This window comes from Carassius gibelio, chromosome B23 (assembly GCF_023724105.1).
Source record: "Carassius gibelio isolate Cgi1373 ecotype wild population from Czech Republic chromosome B23, carGib1.2-hapl.c, whole genome shotgun sequence".
Lineage (NCBI taxonomy): Eukaryota > Metazoa > Chordata > Actinopteri > Cypriniformes > Cyprinidae > Carassius > Carassius gibelio.
This window is the reverse complement of record NC_068418.1, coordinates 21,152,506-21,170,572: the sequence shown is the minus strand read 5'-3', so window position 1 is coordinate 21,170,572 and position 18,067 is coordinate 21,152,506. Positions and strand designations below refer to the sequence as shown.

At 37.5% G+C, this 18,067-nt stretch overlaps 1 protein-coding gene across 1 annotated transcript; it reads right to left on the bottom strand.

Moving 5' to 3' along the window:
* Window positions 1-24: 24 nt before the first annotated feature.
* Window positions 25-14,728, bottom strand: si:ch211-236h17.3 (carbohydrate sulfotransferase 11). The gene is made up of 3 exons (XM_052594023.1): window positions 14,276-14,728; window positions 3,589-3,671; window positions 25-2,573 (listed from the first exon to the last, which is right to left on the bottom strand). Exons 1-3 carry the CDS (start codon window positions 14,367-14,369, stop codon window positions 1,728-1,730), a joined length of 1,023 nt encoding a protein of 340 aa, XP_052449983.1. The 5' UTR covers window positions 14,370-14,728; the 3' UTR covers window positions 25-1,727.
* Between the last annotated feature and the right edge of the window lie 3,339 nt (window positions 14,729-18,067).

The following is an 18,067-nucleotide window of genomic DNA, read 5'->3' as shown; positions in this document are numbered from 1 at the left end:
AGTTGGTTGATGTATTCCCTGCTGTCCACTGAAAAGAAAATGTACAAGTTTATTTACCTCTTCAAAGCAAAATTCCTTACTGTCTAGTGCACACTTGACATTCACAGTTTTGCAGCACATGTATGCCCACAAGCTTTCAAAACAGGTGCAAACTGTTAGTTACATCACAAATGGCACATACTGTTGCTACACTCTCAACAGCTCAGCTCATACAGTTAAAGGCTGTCCCACAATCACATTTTTCATATGAATCCTCAAACACATTCATAATTTGACATCATAATAATGACATTATGGCAGGACAAAAGCGCTGGGACTCCTGTAACTTTCAAATCAAGACATGACGTTCCTCTCCAAATGATTAAATATATTGCTCTTTGAAATGAATTATAAACCTAGACTTATAGATGACTCCCTTGTCCTTACAAAAGTCTGTAATATTCCAGCTCAAAACTGAAATAGACTCTTTTAACTAGCTAGATAGAAAATATTTTCCAACAAAACATTACCAAGAGCAATTTGGGAAGGTTCGTTATGCAATGTGGCACACAAGGTACCCACTGTGCACCTGTCTGCCTGACAGCCAGATATTAGTCCGACTCCTTCTTCTCACCCTTTCTCTAAAGATTTCATCATCATTTCAACCATAAAAATGAGTCATTAGCCTTTTTCACCGATAAGAAGAAATACCAAAATTATTCGGGGTCATTTCAACCAAGTGCTAATGACCCAAAAGTCGCTAAACTGTACTGTCAGGGATTGATTTTCTCTCACTTTAAGAGTTCTAAGGGATAGATAATCCTCTAAACACATACTGGTACCTTTTTAAAAACCTTTATTGCACTTTAACCCTTATTATAAATTCATAAGTTGAGTGTTTCCTCCCAGGATCATGCTGATGTTTGACCCGCAATGCCCTGCATCCACAACTTAACAAGAGTCGCACTGATGAGCGTCTACCTTTCCCCAACCACAGTTATGCACTGTTTACCCAGCCCGGTGCATGCTAAATAAAGGGGTGACTCTGAGAACACCATTTCTTTCCAGAGTAGCCAAACTGGCCAAGGTAGACAGCCTTGTCAAGTTTGTCAATGCAGGAAAAGTCTAAATTCATCCCTTACTCTGGTCTCCTTCTAATATGTTACTATCTATCTGCTTGAAACAGATGACAGTTTGTGACTTGGAAACTACCTTTGTGCATAAGGTTAAGGTCTGAAATTGTATCCAGGGAATGTTAAAAAGGAGGCTTTGAGATCAGCTTCAAGGAATCTCTTCGAGATTAACATCAAGGCTTTGTTGGTTTCAGTTCAAGAGCAAAATCCACAATAAATATGCTACGTAAACAATACCATAAATATCCTCTTGGGTGGTGAAGATTAAAGGAGATGAAACATTCATAGCATTTGTCTGTTGATGAAGAATCCCGCTTCACTTATCACCATTCAGAAGGACAAAGGCACATACTTGGAGCTCGGTCACAAGTTACCAAAGCCAAAGGAATTACAGACAGTATTTTATGAACTTTCGGGATGGGATGAAACACCCCAGCCAACACTAATCTGTTCACAAAGCTGAATTTCGCCTCAAGGGAGTGAGGGCGACGCCACATCCAAGGCGCATCTTCTACAGCTTCCCCCTCAGGTAATTCACTCGAATCCAGGCACAAGAGCAAAAGTTTTAGCATCAGTGCCCGCAAGTTATGGATCAGTTGAAACTTGCTGAAACCCTCATTTCAACTTTAAGTATGCCGGCACAGAGTAGTTAAAAAGCAAGAAGTCCATTCGGTAAAGGTTGAAGAGTTTCTTTTGGTAAAACGGACTGATGTTGTCGAAGAACTTGGCGGCCATGTGACCAGTGGTCCTGGTGCTTTTGGACGTTGCCGGAAATTTGACCTCTCCATCGGCACCTGCTAACTTCAGGATGTAGCGCGAATCTTGTGCAAGAGTCTCGTACTTGCCCACCACGTCGTAATGGATCAAGCAAGGGTGGCAAAGGGAGTGAACCCTTTCCCAGTGCTCATTGAACGGTTCCTCTCTCTGAGTCTGGGGGTCTACTAAGTAATACACAAATTCCTCGAAGGAAACATCGTTGCCTTTTTTCAGTGCTTCGGCCTGGGGGTCCGCACGATGCCTCCGGATGATTTTGGTCCCGTAGCGTTTATGGAAGGCCGTGTTGTAGCTACGGGTAAACTTGTTGCGATATGCCGAGACAAGTCTTTCGAAGGGTTCACGCACAAAGAGGAACTTTAGATATGTACGTAGGCGCTTGTTGATCTCAGCCGTGGTGTACTCTGAGAGCGAACGCAGGTTGCCTGCAACGTGAGCCTCATTGGCTGGAATAGCCAGTGGTTCGCGATAGCGCCCATTTCCTGTTAGCACCATCAACACACGCTTCCAGTTTGTACATGCCACTTTGGGGACGTAGCAATACAATAACTTGTGTTTATCGTCCACTATGAGATGGCGGAGGTCCTCTGGGCCAAGTACGCGTCTTTTGCGGGTGTGGGTGCGACAGGTTTCCTCCAGAAGTTGCCTTCGACCCTGCAGAGTGGCCTGCACTGCAGACTGCTCCAGCTGGAGGACAGGAAGGAATGGTACAAGAGGAAATTATAAGAAAAAAAAATTCACACGGTTTCAGAAGAGAATTAAATTTTTGAGTGAACTTATTTAAAACTGAAGTCTTTTCTTCTGAAACCGAATGTAGGATTTCTAAACAGTGCACTTATGGGAACCACAGATTGCACTACATGCGAAGACATGTATTTGCGTGACTTTATGTGATACGACAGTTGCCGTTTGAAGGAAGTTCTTGTGAAACCATGAGGCACATAGCTGTTGTGGGAGGATAACGGTTTTGCCTGGGGGATGAGCCACAGATGGGTTTAATAACAGCGATAATATAATAGGATTTGATGAGTTGGTAGTGTTTAAATTAGAAGGATTTTATTTTGACGTTACACTCAGACCTTTAAAGGGATAGTTCACCAAAAAATGAAAAGACTGCCATCATTCACATCATGTCATTCTAAACCCATACAACTCACTTTTGTCTGTAAAACAAGAGAGCATCCTGGCTGTTTGCTTCCATTACACAATGAACAGATTCTGTAAATCTCCAAGATAATTGTATGGGTTTAAATTAAAGTTAAGCGGATTAGTCTTAATATACTGTGTTTGCCAATTTCGACCGACCCAGTTATCTTTTACTTTTATTATATGAAAAGAGTATCTAGGATTATTCTCTTTTCAACAGAAGAAAGTCAGTCGTACAGATTTGGAAAAACATGAGCAGTCTAAAACATTTTATTTTGAATTATGTTAAGTACAACCCTGGCACAGTTGTGATACATATAATTTCATTTTGTCAGATGGTTTGCATGTGCATTTATGAGATGATGATTGTGTAACAATAAGGTGTTGGGGGTGAATGAATTGAACCTCTCCAGGAATGTGAGGTTATTTTTTTTAGTAATTCAACTTCCACTGCTGTTAAAATCTGTCCCTTCAACACCAGGGACCTGAAAAAAGCACTCTGTCCTCAGTTAATCAGAACAACCCCCCTCCCCCATTTCATTGCTGAAATACATACCTGGTCATTTTCTTGTAGCGTCTGCAAAGGACTTCTTCCTGATTTAACTGAGAAACTGTTCCAGCCTGAAATCTGTTCAGAAGCTAGAAGTACACAACAAATGCAAAAGATAAGAGATGGCAACAGAAAGATAATATCTCCAAAAGCAAAACATTTAGACATCCATTAAACATTAGTTTTTTTTAAATTGGTTTATTGTATTGCTATTACATATGGTCAGTGCAGGAAAGAACAAGCCTCTAACCCCTAAGCTTTAAACTTCATTGTGCATATTGCATTGAGAGCTGTACTACTAATTTATGCTAAACATCTTTTAACAATACATTGAGTGCATTAGCTTGTATTAAAGGAACTTATATTGACCAGAATATCATAGAGACTCAAAGGAGGGGTCTTTTGATGTGGACTAAAGAAACCACCCAGAACACCCTAGAAACTGCATAGCAACATGCTAAAAATCTTTCTGAACTCCCTAACAACCACATAGCACTGCCTTGGCAACCACTCACTACAGTACATCCCATTATTGTGACCGCAAGTTCTGCATGTACAAGCACCACTCGAATTTTCCTGCGAAAGAGTTTTTTTTGGGGTTAAGAGATTCATGACCTTGTGTGGAGAGAGCAGAGATCAAAGCGCTTTGTCTGTAAGATCATGTTATTGAGCTATAAAAGATTAGAGCTGTTAATTCTCAGCATATGGGGACCAGGCTGGTCCACAATTACTGCCTTCTCTGACTCTTGCACCTAGCTGATCGGCCATTAAATTCCTCCTTTACATTTGCTTTCTCTATAGGAACAGTCTGTTCTCTTCAGTCTAAGCCACTTCCCCCATTACTCCCCGTCTCACCCACTCTCACTCTCTCTCACACACACACACACACACACACTTCTTCAGTCTGTGTTGGGGCCCTTGCTGCTAACGTAAGTGATTGGTTTCACACATGTGCCAGCTAAGTCAAAGGGATACTTTAAATGCTTAGAAATGGAGCACAGGCTAGCAAGTCTGGACACTGAGAGAGTGGAGGAGTATAAGCAATCATGGCAAAAAGAGAAAAGACACTTTCTGTTAATAGCTTCTAACAATAAAAAAATAAATACCCAAAATGATCCTTTTCAGTAAATGGTCGGTGAAAGGAAGTGCTTAAACCTAAAAAATGCTGATCATCAATCTCAGGACAAACTAAAGGCATTTAAGATGTGGGGGAACTTTTTTTTGTCTTTTTATATCAATAAACATTTTTTTTAAATGATGCTAAAATCAGATGAAAAATGGAAGGGAAGAAGAACAGGGAAGAACATGAAAAGACATGGAAGAGGCAGAAAGAAGGAAATGGGAGGGGGTTGAGTACATATGCAGACCAAAGTTTGTGCTATGAAAGCAGACGCTAATGGCTTTCCCAGTCATTACATACATTCATTATTCAACTATAAAACTATAAATAAGCCAACACTTCGTGTAAATAAATAACTTCCACAGTGTCAACTAAGTCTAAATGTGCTTATTTTTCTTGTTTTTGGGCTTATTACTGTATTACAGTAAAGAGTGACAGTGCAACATCTGCAAGTGAAATTCTTCTGCACAATGAAGTCTATGCTAAGGATGTGCATACTTCAGTTTTCAAAAACAAACAGCCAGAGCATAATAAAAAGTACTCTAAATAACTAGTAGAATCTGAACGGCTAGTTCACTAATCAGCCCTGTGTAATAAATAAGCTGCAAAATTAAAGCATGTGAATATTGATTAATTCAGACATGAAGATGTTGCTTGGTAACCTTCCGGGAGCATCTAGTCATAAAACTTAATTAAAATTCATGATTGCTTAATTCGCCAGATGACTAGCACCCACTCAAAAACCTCTGCCTTTCAGCCAATACATCAGACCTGCTCAGTGAATGAATAAAAAGGATAGCATACAGTCTTGAGCTGTGCTGCTCATATACATTCCAATGTGAAATATTTGAGGTAAAATATGCTCCTATTTGTTGTAAAAACTCATATTTCTGACCCAGTGAAGTCGGTTTCCTCACAACAGATAACGAAGTTGCTAAATGTTAGTCTACAAAGTCATAAAAAAGGAAGTATTTTGTGTTACCAAACACCATAATCTGATATCTGTGCCAAGCACCAACATATCAGAGCTGCCATCGCAAAATTATGTCTTTTTACAATATACTCCTAATCATTATCAACAGATGAGAATCTTTTTTTAAAAAGGAAGTGTATGCAAGAGATCGTTAAGAGCTGTCTGATTCACAACCACAGAATGACGTGCAAGCTAACTTCCTCTTGTGACTTCTTTTTTTTTTTTTTAAACAGGAACATAGTAACTTAGAGAATTGCTAGAAGAAAAAGACAGAATAGAAGTTAAATGATGACTAGAAACAACACAGTATCACCCAAAGAATTGCTAAATGAGTTCCTCAAAACAATCCGAGCTACTTGCTAGACAAAAAGCTAAACGGCTTCCAAAGGTGGGTAACAATGAGGTCTCTTTCTAGCCTTGTTAGTATGCACTATGAGTGAGGTTCCACAAGTCAACCGAGGCCAGGCGGCGACAACAAAGGTTGTTTGCTGGAATGCTACAGAGGCTTATGGCCATTTATGTTGGCCTGTGAGGGTTTATAGAGGACAACACACAAATCAGCAGGCTTTTATCAAAAGTTTGCAAGGTAATGGGCAGGAAGCCCTCCTGCGGTACTGCAACTGCTCCCTTACTAATCGAATTCTGCTCGGCCTCGTGTGGAGAGAGTTTTTTGTTCTGAGCGGTGACTTTTGAGTTTTTGTTTTACAATCGAATGATTTATCTTCTCAGTTGTCTTCACAGCTGGTGCTCTCGCCCCTATAGTCTAAATATGAAAACACATTCAAATGACCTTGAGGATCACGTTACTCTGGTTGAAACAACAGTGGAAACATAAGAGCTCGTGTTTCCTGGATGCTGTGATGTCAGGAAGCATCGTTCGTGTCATGAAACCCATCAGAATTAGAATAGAAACTAGTCTGATGATGAAATCAGAACGTTTCACAAGTTGTTCTTATTCATACAAAATGTGCATTAAAACCATTTGCCACAAGTCTTGACTCATGCGTATTTTCCCAGAAACTGCTGCTTCAAATACACGGTTTCCAGTAGTATATTAAGATGTAGGTTAAGATACCGCAGAAAAATATGAAACTGACTTACTGTGACTTTTAGTTTGTCAGCTTCCTCTTTTGTACATTGTAGGGCTCAAGGACAAGAGTTTTTTGTATAACATTGTAGCTCTTTGACAATTTTTCCATGGCCATTCAAAAAGGTTGGGGTATAGAGTAATAACAGTAATATAATATTATTTATTTCTTTACAATTTAAAATAAAAATGTTTACTTTCACTGATTTCTACTAATATATATATATATATATATATATATATATATATATATATATATATATATATATATATTTTTTTTTTTTTTTTTTAGATTTTTAAGAAGCCATTACTCCAGTCTTCAGTGTCACATGATTCTTCAGAAATCATTCTAATTTTCAGATTTGCTGCTCAAGAAACCTTTCTTATTATTAAATTATTGAAAAATTTGTGCTGCTTAACATTTTTGAGATATATATTTGTGGATCTTTGATGGAGCATTTATTTGAAACTGAATTTTTGCAACAATGTAAACGTTTTTACGGTCACTAGATCAAATTAATGCATCCTTGCTGATTAAAAGTTTTCATTAAAACAAATATAGCATACAGCAAACCATAGCATTCCCTCTTATTTCTGTCAAACCTTGAATGTTAAATTATGGTGTATGTTCTATATATGTAAACACCCCATAATTCCAGGAGCTGCAAAATTGAAGCAGTAATGAAATGGTAAGCTATGAAGCAAGAACGAACATGATTGAGAATTACTGATTTGATCAAATTACAGTGCAAAATAATTAAAATGCTTAGGCTGAAATTCTAATGAATACCTACAGAGACCTGTTTCTGTAAAAATAAGTTTTATTTGCCATAAAGGGCAGAGGGGAACAGTTTTCTAACTAAAGCAATTATTTTCCTTTCTGCCCCAAGCACACTAAGTAGAACTCCAATGCGTGCCTTAATATGCCATAAAGCAGAATCCATTATCAAGTATGAAATGTGTTTAATCAGAGATTTGGATAAAATTACATCCACTCAAAGTGGCCCAGCGCATCCTGCTGTACAGTATGAGCTTTACTCTGATAACTATAGATGGAATTGAGAAGAGGGAAAGAGATGTAAGTGATATGAAAAGGTGAAGAAAGACTGTGCTTCTATCTTTCTCTTCAGAGCCTCAGTGTGAGGGTGTCACTCTATCCCTGACTAACATAGAGACATGACTGTTAATTCCAAATCCCAAAATTCCATTTTAGGCTGGAAATTCCCCTTATTTATTAAGCTCCTCTCTCTTTCCCAGTCCTGAAGTTAAGAAATTAAGAAATTGAAAGAGAAGATACAACAAACTTGCGTCTCCCAAGCTGTTCTACATCAAGAAACTGCCTTCTATCCAAACGAGCGCTAGTTTTTGGCAATCAAACAATCTGTTCATGTCCTTTGTGTCATTTGTTTATTTTATCCAAATCACTGACGGCTTAAAATCTATCTTCAGTCTCAGCTGTCTGAAAGGAATAGCGAAGGATCAAGAGGGCTGGCGGGATACTGACCAATGCATGTTAAATCAAAAGCATCTTGTGCGCAGTTCCTCATAAAATTTAAAACGGGTCTATTGGGAAACTTGGCCCCGTAGAGCAGAACGACTCGCAGAGTTATGTCATTTTATGGGTAATGTAATGCTTAGACAAACCAACGATGGCTGATGACGCTATACCAAACGCATGTGCCTGAAGGATCCTGTCAGAAAGTGTTTTTTAAACTGTTGCAAGTGTATTTATCTGTGCAAGAGAACATCAAAACCATCAACCATTAATCAAACATTAAAGGGACAGAGCACTGAAAAACTTCTGTCAACATTTACTCACCATTGTCATTTCAAACCTGAATGACTTTTTCTTTGAAAGAACACAAACGATATCGGAGCGGAGTCAAAAACAAACCATTCTTCAAGATTTCTTCTTTTGCGTTCTTAAAGAAGAGACCAAGTCATACACATTTGGAAACAACATGAGGATGAGTAAAATATATCAGACTTTTCAGTTTTGGCTGAACCATCCATTCAAATCAGTTCATTTTTTTCTCAGATTGTAGCGTCCGAGGTGGTTTATCCCAAAATCGATAAGGCTGACTCCAACCTGTGTGAGCATAAATCACTTTAATTAACTACAACTAAAGCGTAAAATGAGTAAAAGTCACATAAACAATTTAGAAAGCAATTTAGGCTGCATTACTGCAAAAAGTAAAAATCCGAAATCCAATTTGACTTTCAATCACTTTATACTGTGTCTCAATTTTCAAGGATAAAAAGAGTTTTGCATCCAGGCCTCTGGAGTAATGAATTTCATAAACTTTTCCAACAGTCTCACATATGAGCATTGGACATTTGCTTGATGGTAAAGGGTGAGCTCATGTTTTACAGCCATGCGGTGTAAATGCTTCGGAACAAATTATCCGTGAAGAAATGAACGCTGTATCCCTCTATAATCAGCTGTCTAGTTGGACAACAAGTTGACTATTTCCCATTTCATTGCTGCTATAAGCAATTTTGAAAATCGACATCAGGAATACCTAAAACTACTTTAATATTATGCTTAAATATGCAGTTTTACCAGAATGAACTGAGGGAGCTGAGTAAAATGCTCAACTGAGATTAATCAGACTGTCTATGTCAAACTAAACAAGAGAAAAGAAGTTTGACGAGTGGCGAAGTCAGCTACGTTGCCTCTGTAAACAACGAACAGCAGAAACTGATGGTGGTAAGATAAGCAATGAAACTGCGGCACGTTCAGCAGACACAGTATTATCAGATGAGAACAAGAAGTCCACTCTGAGACTTTAAAAGGACGAATACATCGTCTTACTTTCAAATTGCCCACATTGGGTGTGATGGCACCAAGGTCAAAGAAATGACCCTCAAGTACTGGAAATGTCAAAAAGGTTTTTAAATAAGAGCTCACCCACAGCCCAGATGAGTATTCGATCTTTGCTCTGACTCACAGTCACTTACTGCAAGAAAGGGAAGCAGCTCCATATGTTTCTCATGGACAAACCACTAAACTTTCCTTAAATGTGCGTACATCACTGGTTGCCTTTTGGCAGGACTAGTTTTCTTGATGTTGGCTTCAGGTAAAAAGAAGCATATCGGTGGAAGAATGAGGGGAAATTCAATATTTCATGATTAAACAACTTTCCTATTGCGAACTTGATCACACGATAAATGTGCCAACACTTGAGGACGGTTATCAAGTGGTTTTGTGAAGAAACATACATAAACACAAAAGCCATTTTAAGGTAATTACTGATAGCTGTATTAGTATTAGGCCAAGACACCTAGAGAGCACTACTTTTAAGATCACTCGTATCAGCTCTTTTTATTGGAACCACTTTTTAGAAGCAAAGAGGTCACAGTGCTATACAGCATAGCCAAACTTCCTGTGAAGTGTGACCGTGTGACCATTGAAGGGGTGTGGCACAGCAAATAACTGTCTATGAGCCAAAAAAAGAAAAGCTTTAAGCAAATAATGCACTGTATGAAAACGTGAGCATACAATCACTTTAACTATGTTCAAGTGTCAATTTTTCGAAATTGAGATTCACACATCATCTGAAAGCTGAATAAATAGGCTCTCCATTGATGTATGGTTTACAGTTTGAAACTAGACGAATGAACTGTTACTTCATCTAAAAGTAAAAAATCTGGTGTTATATTAGACAGCAACTGCATTCTTCCATCTTAGAACCATTGCCAAGCTACGAAACCTGTTAACTGTTTCTGATGCAGAAAAGCTAGTTAATGCATTAATGACCTCTAGACTGGACTATTGTAATGCACCGTTTGTTGGTGTTTGTCCTGCATCTTCAATAAACAAGCTACAGGTAATCCAAAATGCAACAGCTACCAGTCCTTACCAGGTCAAGAAAACATGATCATATTACCCCAATTTCACAGTCTCTGCACTGGCTACCTATTAAGTTCCGTATCAGTTACAAATTATTATTACCTACCTATAAGGCCCTAAATAGTTTAGCTCCTCCTAGTAGTGTTCATTGTCAGCAGCGGCAATCCACCTGTCACTCAAGTGGCCACGCCCCTTAATTATGCAGAACTTTAAGGCTTAATATAATTTAAACGGATGAGTTATAAAAAATTAACCCCCCTCACAGTTGTCATGAAGGGCAAATTAGCAATATAGACCAAAATCATTTTTTGAACCAGGCTGTAAACATGTTTTTTGCTGCTGTAAAGTTGGGCATTTTATCATGGGGAGTCTATGGGACTGACTCCCTTTTGCAGCCAGCCTCAAGCTTAAAGTAAAATTAATTTTACTTTTTTGGAACAGCAGCTATGCTAATTATGTCTCTATTTGTTTCTCTGTTTTGCCACATGATTAGTATCTCGTGGTAACTAGGATTTACACAAGCTTCTGTCTGGATCCAGAACACCTGAGAAAAGATGATGCCAACACTTAGAGGACCCCAGATGATGCTAACCCTGAAACAACACACAGAACCGACAAATATTGTTATAAGTTTGATTGCACCATATAATAATTGCTGTTAGTAGTGTTCATTGTCTGGTTGACTACGTCTTGTATTAATTTTTCTGAAAACTTCTGATATATGTACATAAACTGACAGTCACCACTGATAAGCTACTACTAAATATCACAGAAACTTAATTTTTTGTAAAGTTACTTTGCAATGATTTGTATCGTAAAAAGCACTATACAAATATGAGATTAAAGGAATATTTCACCTGAAAATGAACATTTTGTCATCATTTACTCATAATCTAGTTGTTCTAAACCTATATAAGTTTCTTTCTTCTGTCAAACACAAAATAAGTTATTTTGACAGCCAGCTTTGCAATCTTGGCTGTATAATAAGATTTTCAACAAAAGACTCAAGAAATAAACATTAGCTATCACTACCAGTTATCTTTATTTGTTCTTATATAATTCACAGGAAACCATAATCTACACATCTTTTGTGGTTACATACTTCACTACTACCCCATGCTGCTTCTGATCTTGTCCAAGTGCTTTCAATACTCATAAATGACAGTCACAGCACAGGTTTACCTCCGTAAACTGTCATGAATCTAATTAATCTTTGGTTGAAAAATCTCACATGGTCATATGAAGCCTTTCCCAAAACTCTGGGGAAAGCCAAAGCCAATGACCTTTAATTCCCCCTTCTTCTCTAATCTCACGCTATCCTTCTTCAAGGTGATCCGTTCCTCTCCGCGGCATCAAGGGAATGGTTTAAAAGGTTTTGGAATGCCCCAGAGTCTCCCAGTGGGGGCTTTCCAAACATTCCAGGGGCAGTTTTTCTCTCTGTCTGCTTTGTTTCCAGCGGGTTTCAACAGCCGTTTTTTGTTTGCAGGCTGAATTCTACACGTGTGCACTCTAAAGACAGTTTGATGTTTTAGTATGTCAGAAGAACTGTTTTAATGTGGCATGCATGTCTGTGTTATCTAAACTTTAACTAGTTGGAAGTGACGGTAATGCACTAAATCATTGCCATAGGCACTTGGCGTAGAAAAGACATTGGTTTGATGTAAAAAAAACAACAACTAAAAAACAAAACACCAATCAAATACGCAAAACCAAACTGATGTCAGAAACTTGATATGACATGCCAATGGAACATCAGACAGTCTCACTGTGGGATTAATTTTATATTTTTACCCAATTAACACTGGAAGAATCTGCCATCCTAACTGAATTCAAAATTTTGTTAAAGCATCTTGATCATGTCTTGACTAATATTTGACGTTAAGGTGCTAACTCGATTTTTCAAGGGATTTTAATCTGACAGTCAATTCTTCAGACACCTGATATCAATATGCTTTTCATCAACCACGAGTGGACAATGTTAAATACAGGCTAAATTATTTGAGCTTTTCGATTTTCATTTCCAGAGGTAGTCAAAAAGGCATTTGATCTTTTGCAGTTTATAAATAAACTGTGAACATTATGGGACATGGTTTGAGCAAGCACGCCAAAACAATCGATTCCAACTAAGCTACATTATGTTGTGCCACACACAGATTATGATTGAAATTGCTGTTACATTAATATCCTTTCCATTTGCTTCCATTTCCTGCTCGCTCATAAACAGCATAATGGTTTCAGTCATCATATTCATCCTCCGGACAATATAAGATGTGAGGAAATCTGAACACAAGTGGTCACAGGAGATGCATTTAAAAATGCATGCTAAGACCAGGTGTAATCGGTACTGCATCTCAGCTCATAATGTGATCAGACCACTGAAAATGTATCTAAAAACCAGGTGCAAACAAGGCCAAAGATCTCACAGTGTAAGTGGTCATTTTAAGTCTTTCAACACAGGTTAGAACAGTATTGTTAACTAGTGAAAAATAGAAAATCTTATAGAAAGTTACAGAATTATTAATGGATCAGCCTGTTTGGGATTAAAACCAACAACCTTTTGGCTATTTTAAAGATCACACCATTTAATGCATAGTGACAATTATTTACTAGCATGACAAAAAGCAAACTAGCATGACCATTCCTTGATGGCATTGACCCAAGACATTTACGATGTCCAGACCTGGGAGGAGCTATGGGTTAAAATGCACTTGCACCATCAGTGCCCACAGTTAACGTTTAAAAAGGCGAATGTCATCAATCCAAGACCGAATTTAGGATGTGGTCGCAACCTGCTGCAAGAAGTCTGATTTGTAACCTACATTTGGCTGGTGAAACATGTTATCTAACTTCCTTTTTCCATCGATTAAAATAATTAGCTGCACAACAAGTTTACAGCCGAATATGCTCTGAGCTCACAGCCCTAACTTCATTTCAGTAGATACACGGATGTAGCTTAGCCAACACAATCTTATAGCAATTTTTGTAACTATTTCACATTTGAGCAAATTAGTGATAAATTCGTATGTTTTTGCAGGAATCACATACATAATCGTCTCCTTGTCACATAGTTAGGTTTTCTCATTTGACAGGGTTGGATGTTGCATATTACATTATTTCAAAAAAAAAAAAAAAGGATAAAAAGGATACATATAAACATAAACATAGGATTATTTTATTAACCTAATCTTTTCTATTAATTTTATTGTAATTCATGTATCAAGTTCATTCGTTGACTGGACCCAGAAATAAAAACATACCCAGCCTGCATATGACAGACCTTCAACTTTGAAATACGGTTGAAATAAGGTCGGTTCTTCTTTTAACATTGATACAGCGTTTAAAGCTAAGCGGTTGAAATACATTTACAGTTAATAGTCCAACAATTAATGTCTCCAGTAAAAACATGTCTTCATATCTAAAACGAAACTGTTATGTGCGTGTTGACAAAACTGTTATACAAGCTAATTAGTCAAACAATTGACATCTGATCATACGAATCGAACCGAATGGAACGGTTTGATGGTTCAGTGCGCGTGTCGTTATTCCAGAACCGCAGTTTCGGTCCAATTTGCCAAAATGATCTAGTTCATTTAAAATATCCAACTCAAAAGAACAGATCCTTCACGAATCAGACATCACTACTTTATTAGTAAGACTCACCTGATCTTGACATGTTCTGGAAGTATAATATAAGAATGAAAAACGATCCGACGCATGTCGCCAGAAACATCCGACCCACTTTGGGCTTTATCATTCTGGTACTTGTCTAACGGACGATGCCTGACTCTCGCCAGTATTCGCCGAAGAACAGTCCTAAAAGCGTCTGTCCAACGGGTTCTTCATTTTACAAAAAGAGTCCAAAAAACAACCCGGTAGAAACTAATTCCGATTCACGCTTTACCCAAAGCAGCCCGCTTTAGAGTTAGGTGTTACACGAACCATTCACCCAAAAAACTGCACAGGTCAAACTCCGTTTCAGCGAGCCTTCGCTTTCCAAGCGGTCGCGTCAATTAAGTAAAAAATCCATTGATCACCTACATGTCTTCGCTACGTCACATGTTGCTGTTGTCAGTTGAACACTCAACTTCCCCTAAACATGGAGGGCATTGTATCAAACTTTCGTGTGTGACGTCACGCCCAACAGCATCTAGCTGAGTCCCCGGGGGCCCCTGGATGTGACGCAACAACTAGAACCCCTCTAGAGTGCTAACGTAAAACTCGAGCGTTTTCTAAGGTTACTGAATAAAAGTAAAGAGACTTAACCAGACTTAAAGTGCTTTAATAATTCACTTTCGTGTCTTTAAATAAGGAATATCTCATCCAGGCAATTCTTTTTAAAATGCCAAACGTTTCCGTGCGATTACCATACACAATTTTTATAAACGTGTCTGATACAATACTATATATGTGTCAGAAGTAATTTGTGTATATTGTATGTTTAGTGACATCTGGTGGAAAATACAGGAACATTCTGACTGACTGCTTCACTCGTCTCTAAACCAGCAATCTTCAAACTTCAAGAACTCTTTTATACATAAAGAGACATGCTATATAGGCCACTGCATAAATTTAAATTTTGCATTTTAAGCCAATTAATGCATTTACATAATATACTTTATGTTTGCATTCTACATGTTGGCTAATTCAAACCTGTGGATTTATTTTTAACTACTAACTTTGGGAGGGACAATAAAAATTGTAGTTAATCTTCTTGAGTCAATGTAAAATTGTATTTTAACACTTGTGCATGCTTGCTCTAAACTGAAGGAAATAATGTTGTTAGGTTCATTTGAGGTCTACAGCAAAGCGGTGAGTGTGAATTCTCTTGAGGTTGTGGTGAATTGGCCTTGCACAGCCTAAGCACAGTCCCAGTCCCGAAAACTGTACAGAATTTTTATATGATAACTTATCACTGTTCATCTCACAAAGAAAAGCATGCATATTTCATAATTTGGATGCAGAACTGCAAGGCTGCTACAAGTTTCCTGTATTGGAAACTTCCGTGTAAATGAGAGGCAGGTTTTAAACAATGGAATTAAAGTGATAAGCCCTATAGGAACGGGTCATGTTGTTTCAGGTCAGAGTCAAAGTCTAATAACAACCGGCATGATTCATGTTGATTCAGAGTCAAAATGACCCAGACCCAGATGAAATGCGGTTTCACTTTTTATATACAGTACATGCAAAAGAAAGACTTACATTCAGCCAAAATCAAGGACAATAATATATAATAGCTGATATATAATAATTAGTTTCTCTCTAAAATGACCTACTCGGTGCATATGGAGATACTGTACACAGAGATCCTCTATTATATAGTTTCAATGTACAGAGATACATATGTATTGAAAGGCCACTTGGATTAAACAGGTCAGCTACTAAATGAACAGATGGCCATTGACTAATGCATCAATATGTGTGCTACATGGAACATATGCCTCTAATATTTTTATTTCGTTTCTTTTTTTTGCTTGGTAACAGAGGTGCATCGAAAGCAGATATTCGGATTCAGACCAAGACACCTGCTTAATTGCCAAAACATTTCCTGGAATCCAGAAAGCCAAGCTGATTTACATTAGCGGTTAGATGCAAAAGAACCAGAACTCATAGAGAGATTATACTTCCTTCTTATGGGTTTAATGGTAGATGGTAAATCATATTTTTCCTAATTTTATCTCCCTGAGCAAATCCTTGGAGATCAATCAGTGTCTGAAAGTGAGAAAGAACCAGGTGTGTGTGTGTGTTAAAGTTCACAGGATTCAGTTACTGCTTTCATTGAGTGACATTAAGACACTTCATAGACGTGTTTGAAGTGAAATATGTTTGATATGTAGCCTGGCCGTATCTTTCCTGTCAGGATGGTCAGTGCTGTGCGATTAAGTGATCCACTGCTGTTAGCATCTGTTGCTCTGAGTTTATCATCATACTCTGCGGACAGCCCTATAGACACATTTAGACATTTACACTACAAGTGCACATTACCTACATTTCTTTCTTTTTTTTTTTTTTTTTTTTTTTACAAGCGTTTCTCTGCAACCCTCAATTACTAGACACTTTTCCTTTAATTATTGATAGAATTTTATCGAATTAATCAAAAAACTAGTCATAACGTACACAAAAGACTTCATGCATCTTTAAAGCTTAAAACATGAATAAACCAAAATAATAAATTCATATTGTTTACATTTTTAAGATGAAACTTAGGAAAAAAAAGTCACATCTTTGAAGATATCACTGAGCAAATAATCAGTCCAGCCTCCCTCTGCATTAGAACTATAGCTCTTTAATGTTATGTTTTCTCTGGCCTCTGTCGTACTTGTTTTGGCAGAAGGCTCAGTGTCAGCATGAGCATGCTTCCACTGAGATCAGCCAGAGCTGCTCTCAACAAAACCTGAACACTGAACCATTTTTATTCAGGACGTGCATTGCACCAGGATGTTGACACGACATTTCATGACCACCTGACCTCTGCTGACCTCTGTCCGGGGGCTCGTGAAAGTCTGTCATTTAGCTCGCTCTCTTTTTTTTAATCTATCTATTAAAAGCAGCAGGCTGGGTCAATGACTTCATGGTTATCTGACCAGATCAACAGATATCATTGTAATTTTAACATCATATTCTCTAATGATAAAGTCATTTATCTTATAACCAAATTTAAGGTCAGTAATGTAACAAAATATATAAATTTGCTCTGAATTGAGGGGTGTTACATTACAAGGGGTGTTACATTACAAATCATGCATTTCTATACTATATATATGTTTTTAACAAATTAAATACAAATGTAAATGCAATTAACACAAAATATGGGTGCAAACAACAGCTCCTCCACTTCCTAAAGATTCTCTCCTCTTTTAAAAGCTAAAAAATAATACACAGTTAACTGGTTCATTTGAAGTAATAAATAAATAAATGTGAACTACAAAGTCAAAATATTACTCAGTTTTCTCCATTAGTGATTTTCCATCTGAAATTTTAAACACATTTGCTTTGTGAGGCATTTACAGAATGAGACTGACACCATTGATCCATAATTTATCACTTAACAGTCAGTGAAATCGTTATGTAAAAAAAAGAGTCAGATGAGACCTCATTCCTGTTAATACATTCACAGAGTTGCAATTTTACTTGATTTATTTAAAAATTATAAATTAATTTATTCCAGCAAGTGCACTGAGATTCTTCTGCATAAAGAGTCTTATTGCCACATCAGGCCCAACTACACGATGTCTGATCCAAGTGTAGAAAATGGCAACTATTAAGTAAACATGAGTTTATGAAATTGTTAATATTTAAGCAAGGTTAAACAAAAGTAGTTTAAACCATACACTACTGTTCAAAAGTTTGGTGTTAGTACATTTTTTTTTTTTAAAGAAATATCTTATGTTTCTCAAGGCAATTTATTTTTATTTTTGATTATATAGTGAAAAAATGTAGTAAAGGAATTCAAAA

Bases quoted from the DNA above. Each gene is read 5' to 3' on its own strand.
- si:ch211-236h17.3 (XM_052594023.1), bottom strand. From the start codon at position 14,369: ATGATAAAGCCCAAAGTGGGTCGGATGTTTCTGGCGACATGCGTCGGA. The intron at 3,672-14,275 runs GTGAGTCTTACT...GTGTACTTCTAG, and splicing joins CCAGAACATGTCAAGATCAG to CTTCTGAACAGATTTCAGGC. The intron at 2,574-3,588 runs GTATGTATTTCA...CCTGTCCTCCAG, and splicing joins CGCTACAAGAAAATGACCAG to CTGGAGCAGTCTGCAGTGCA.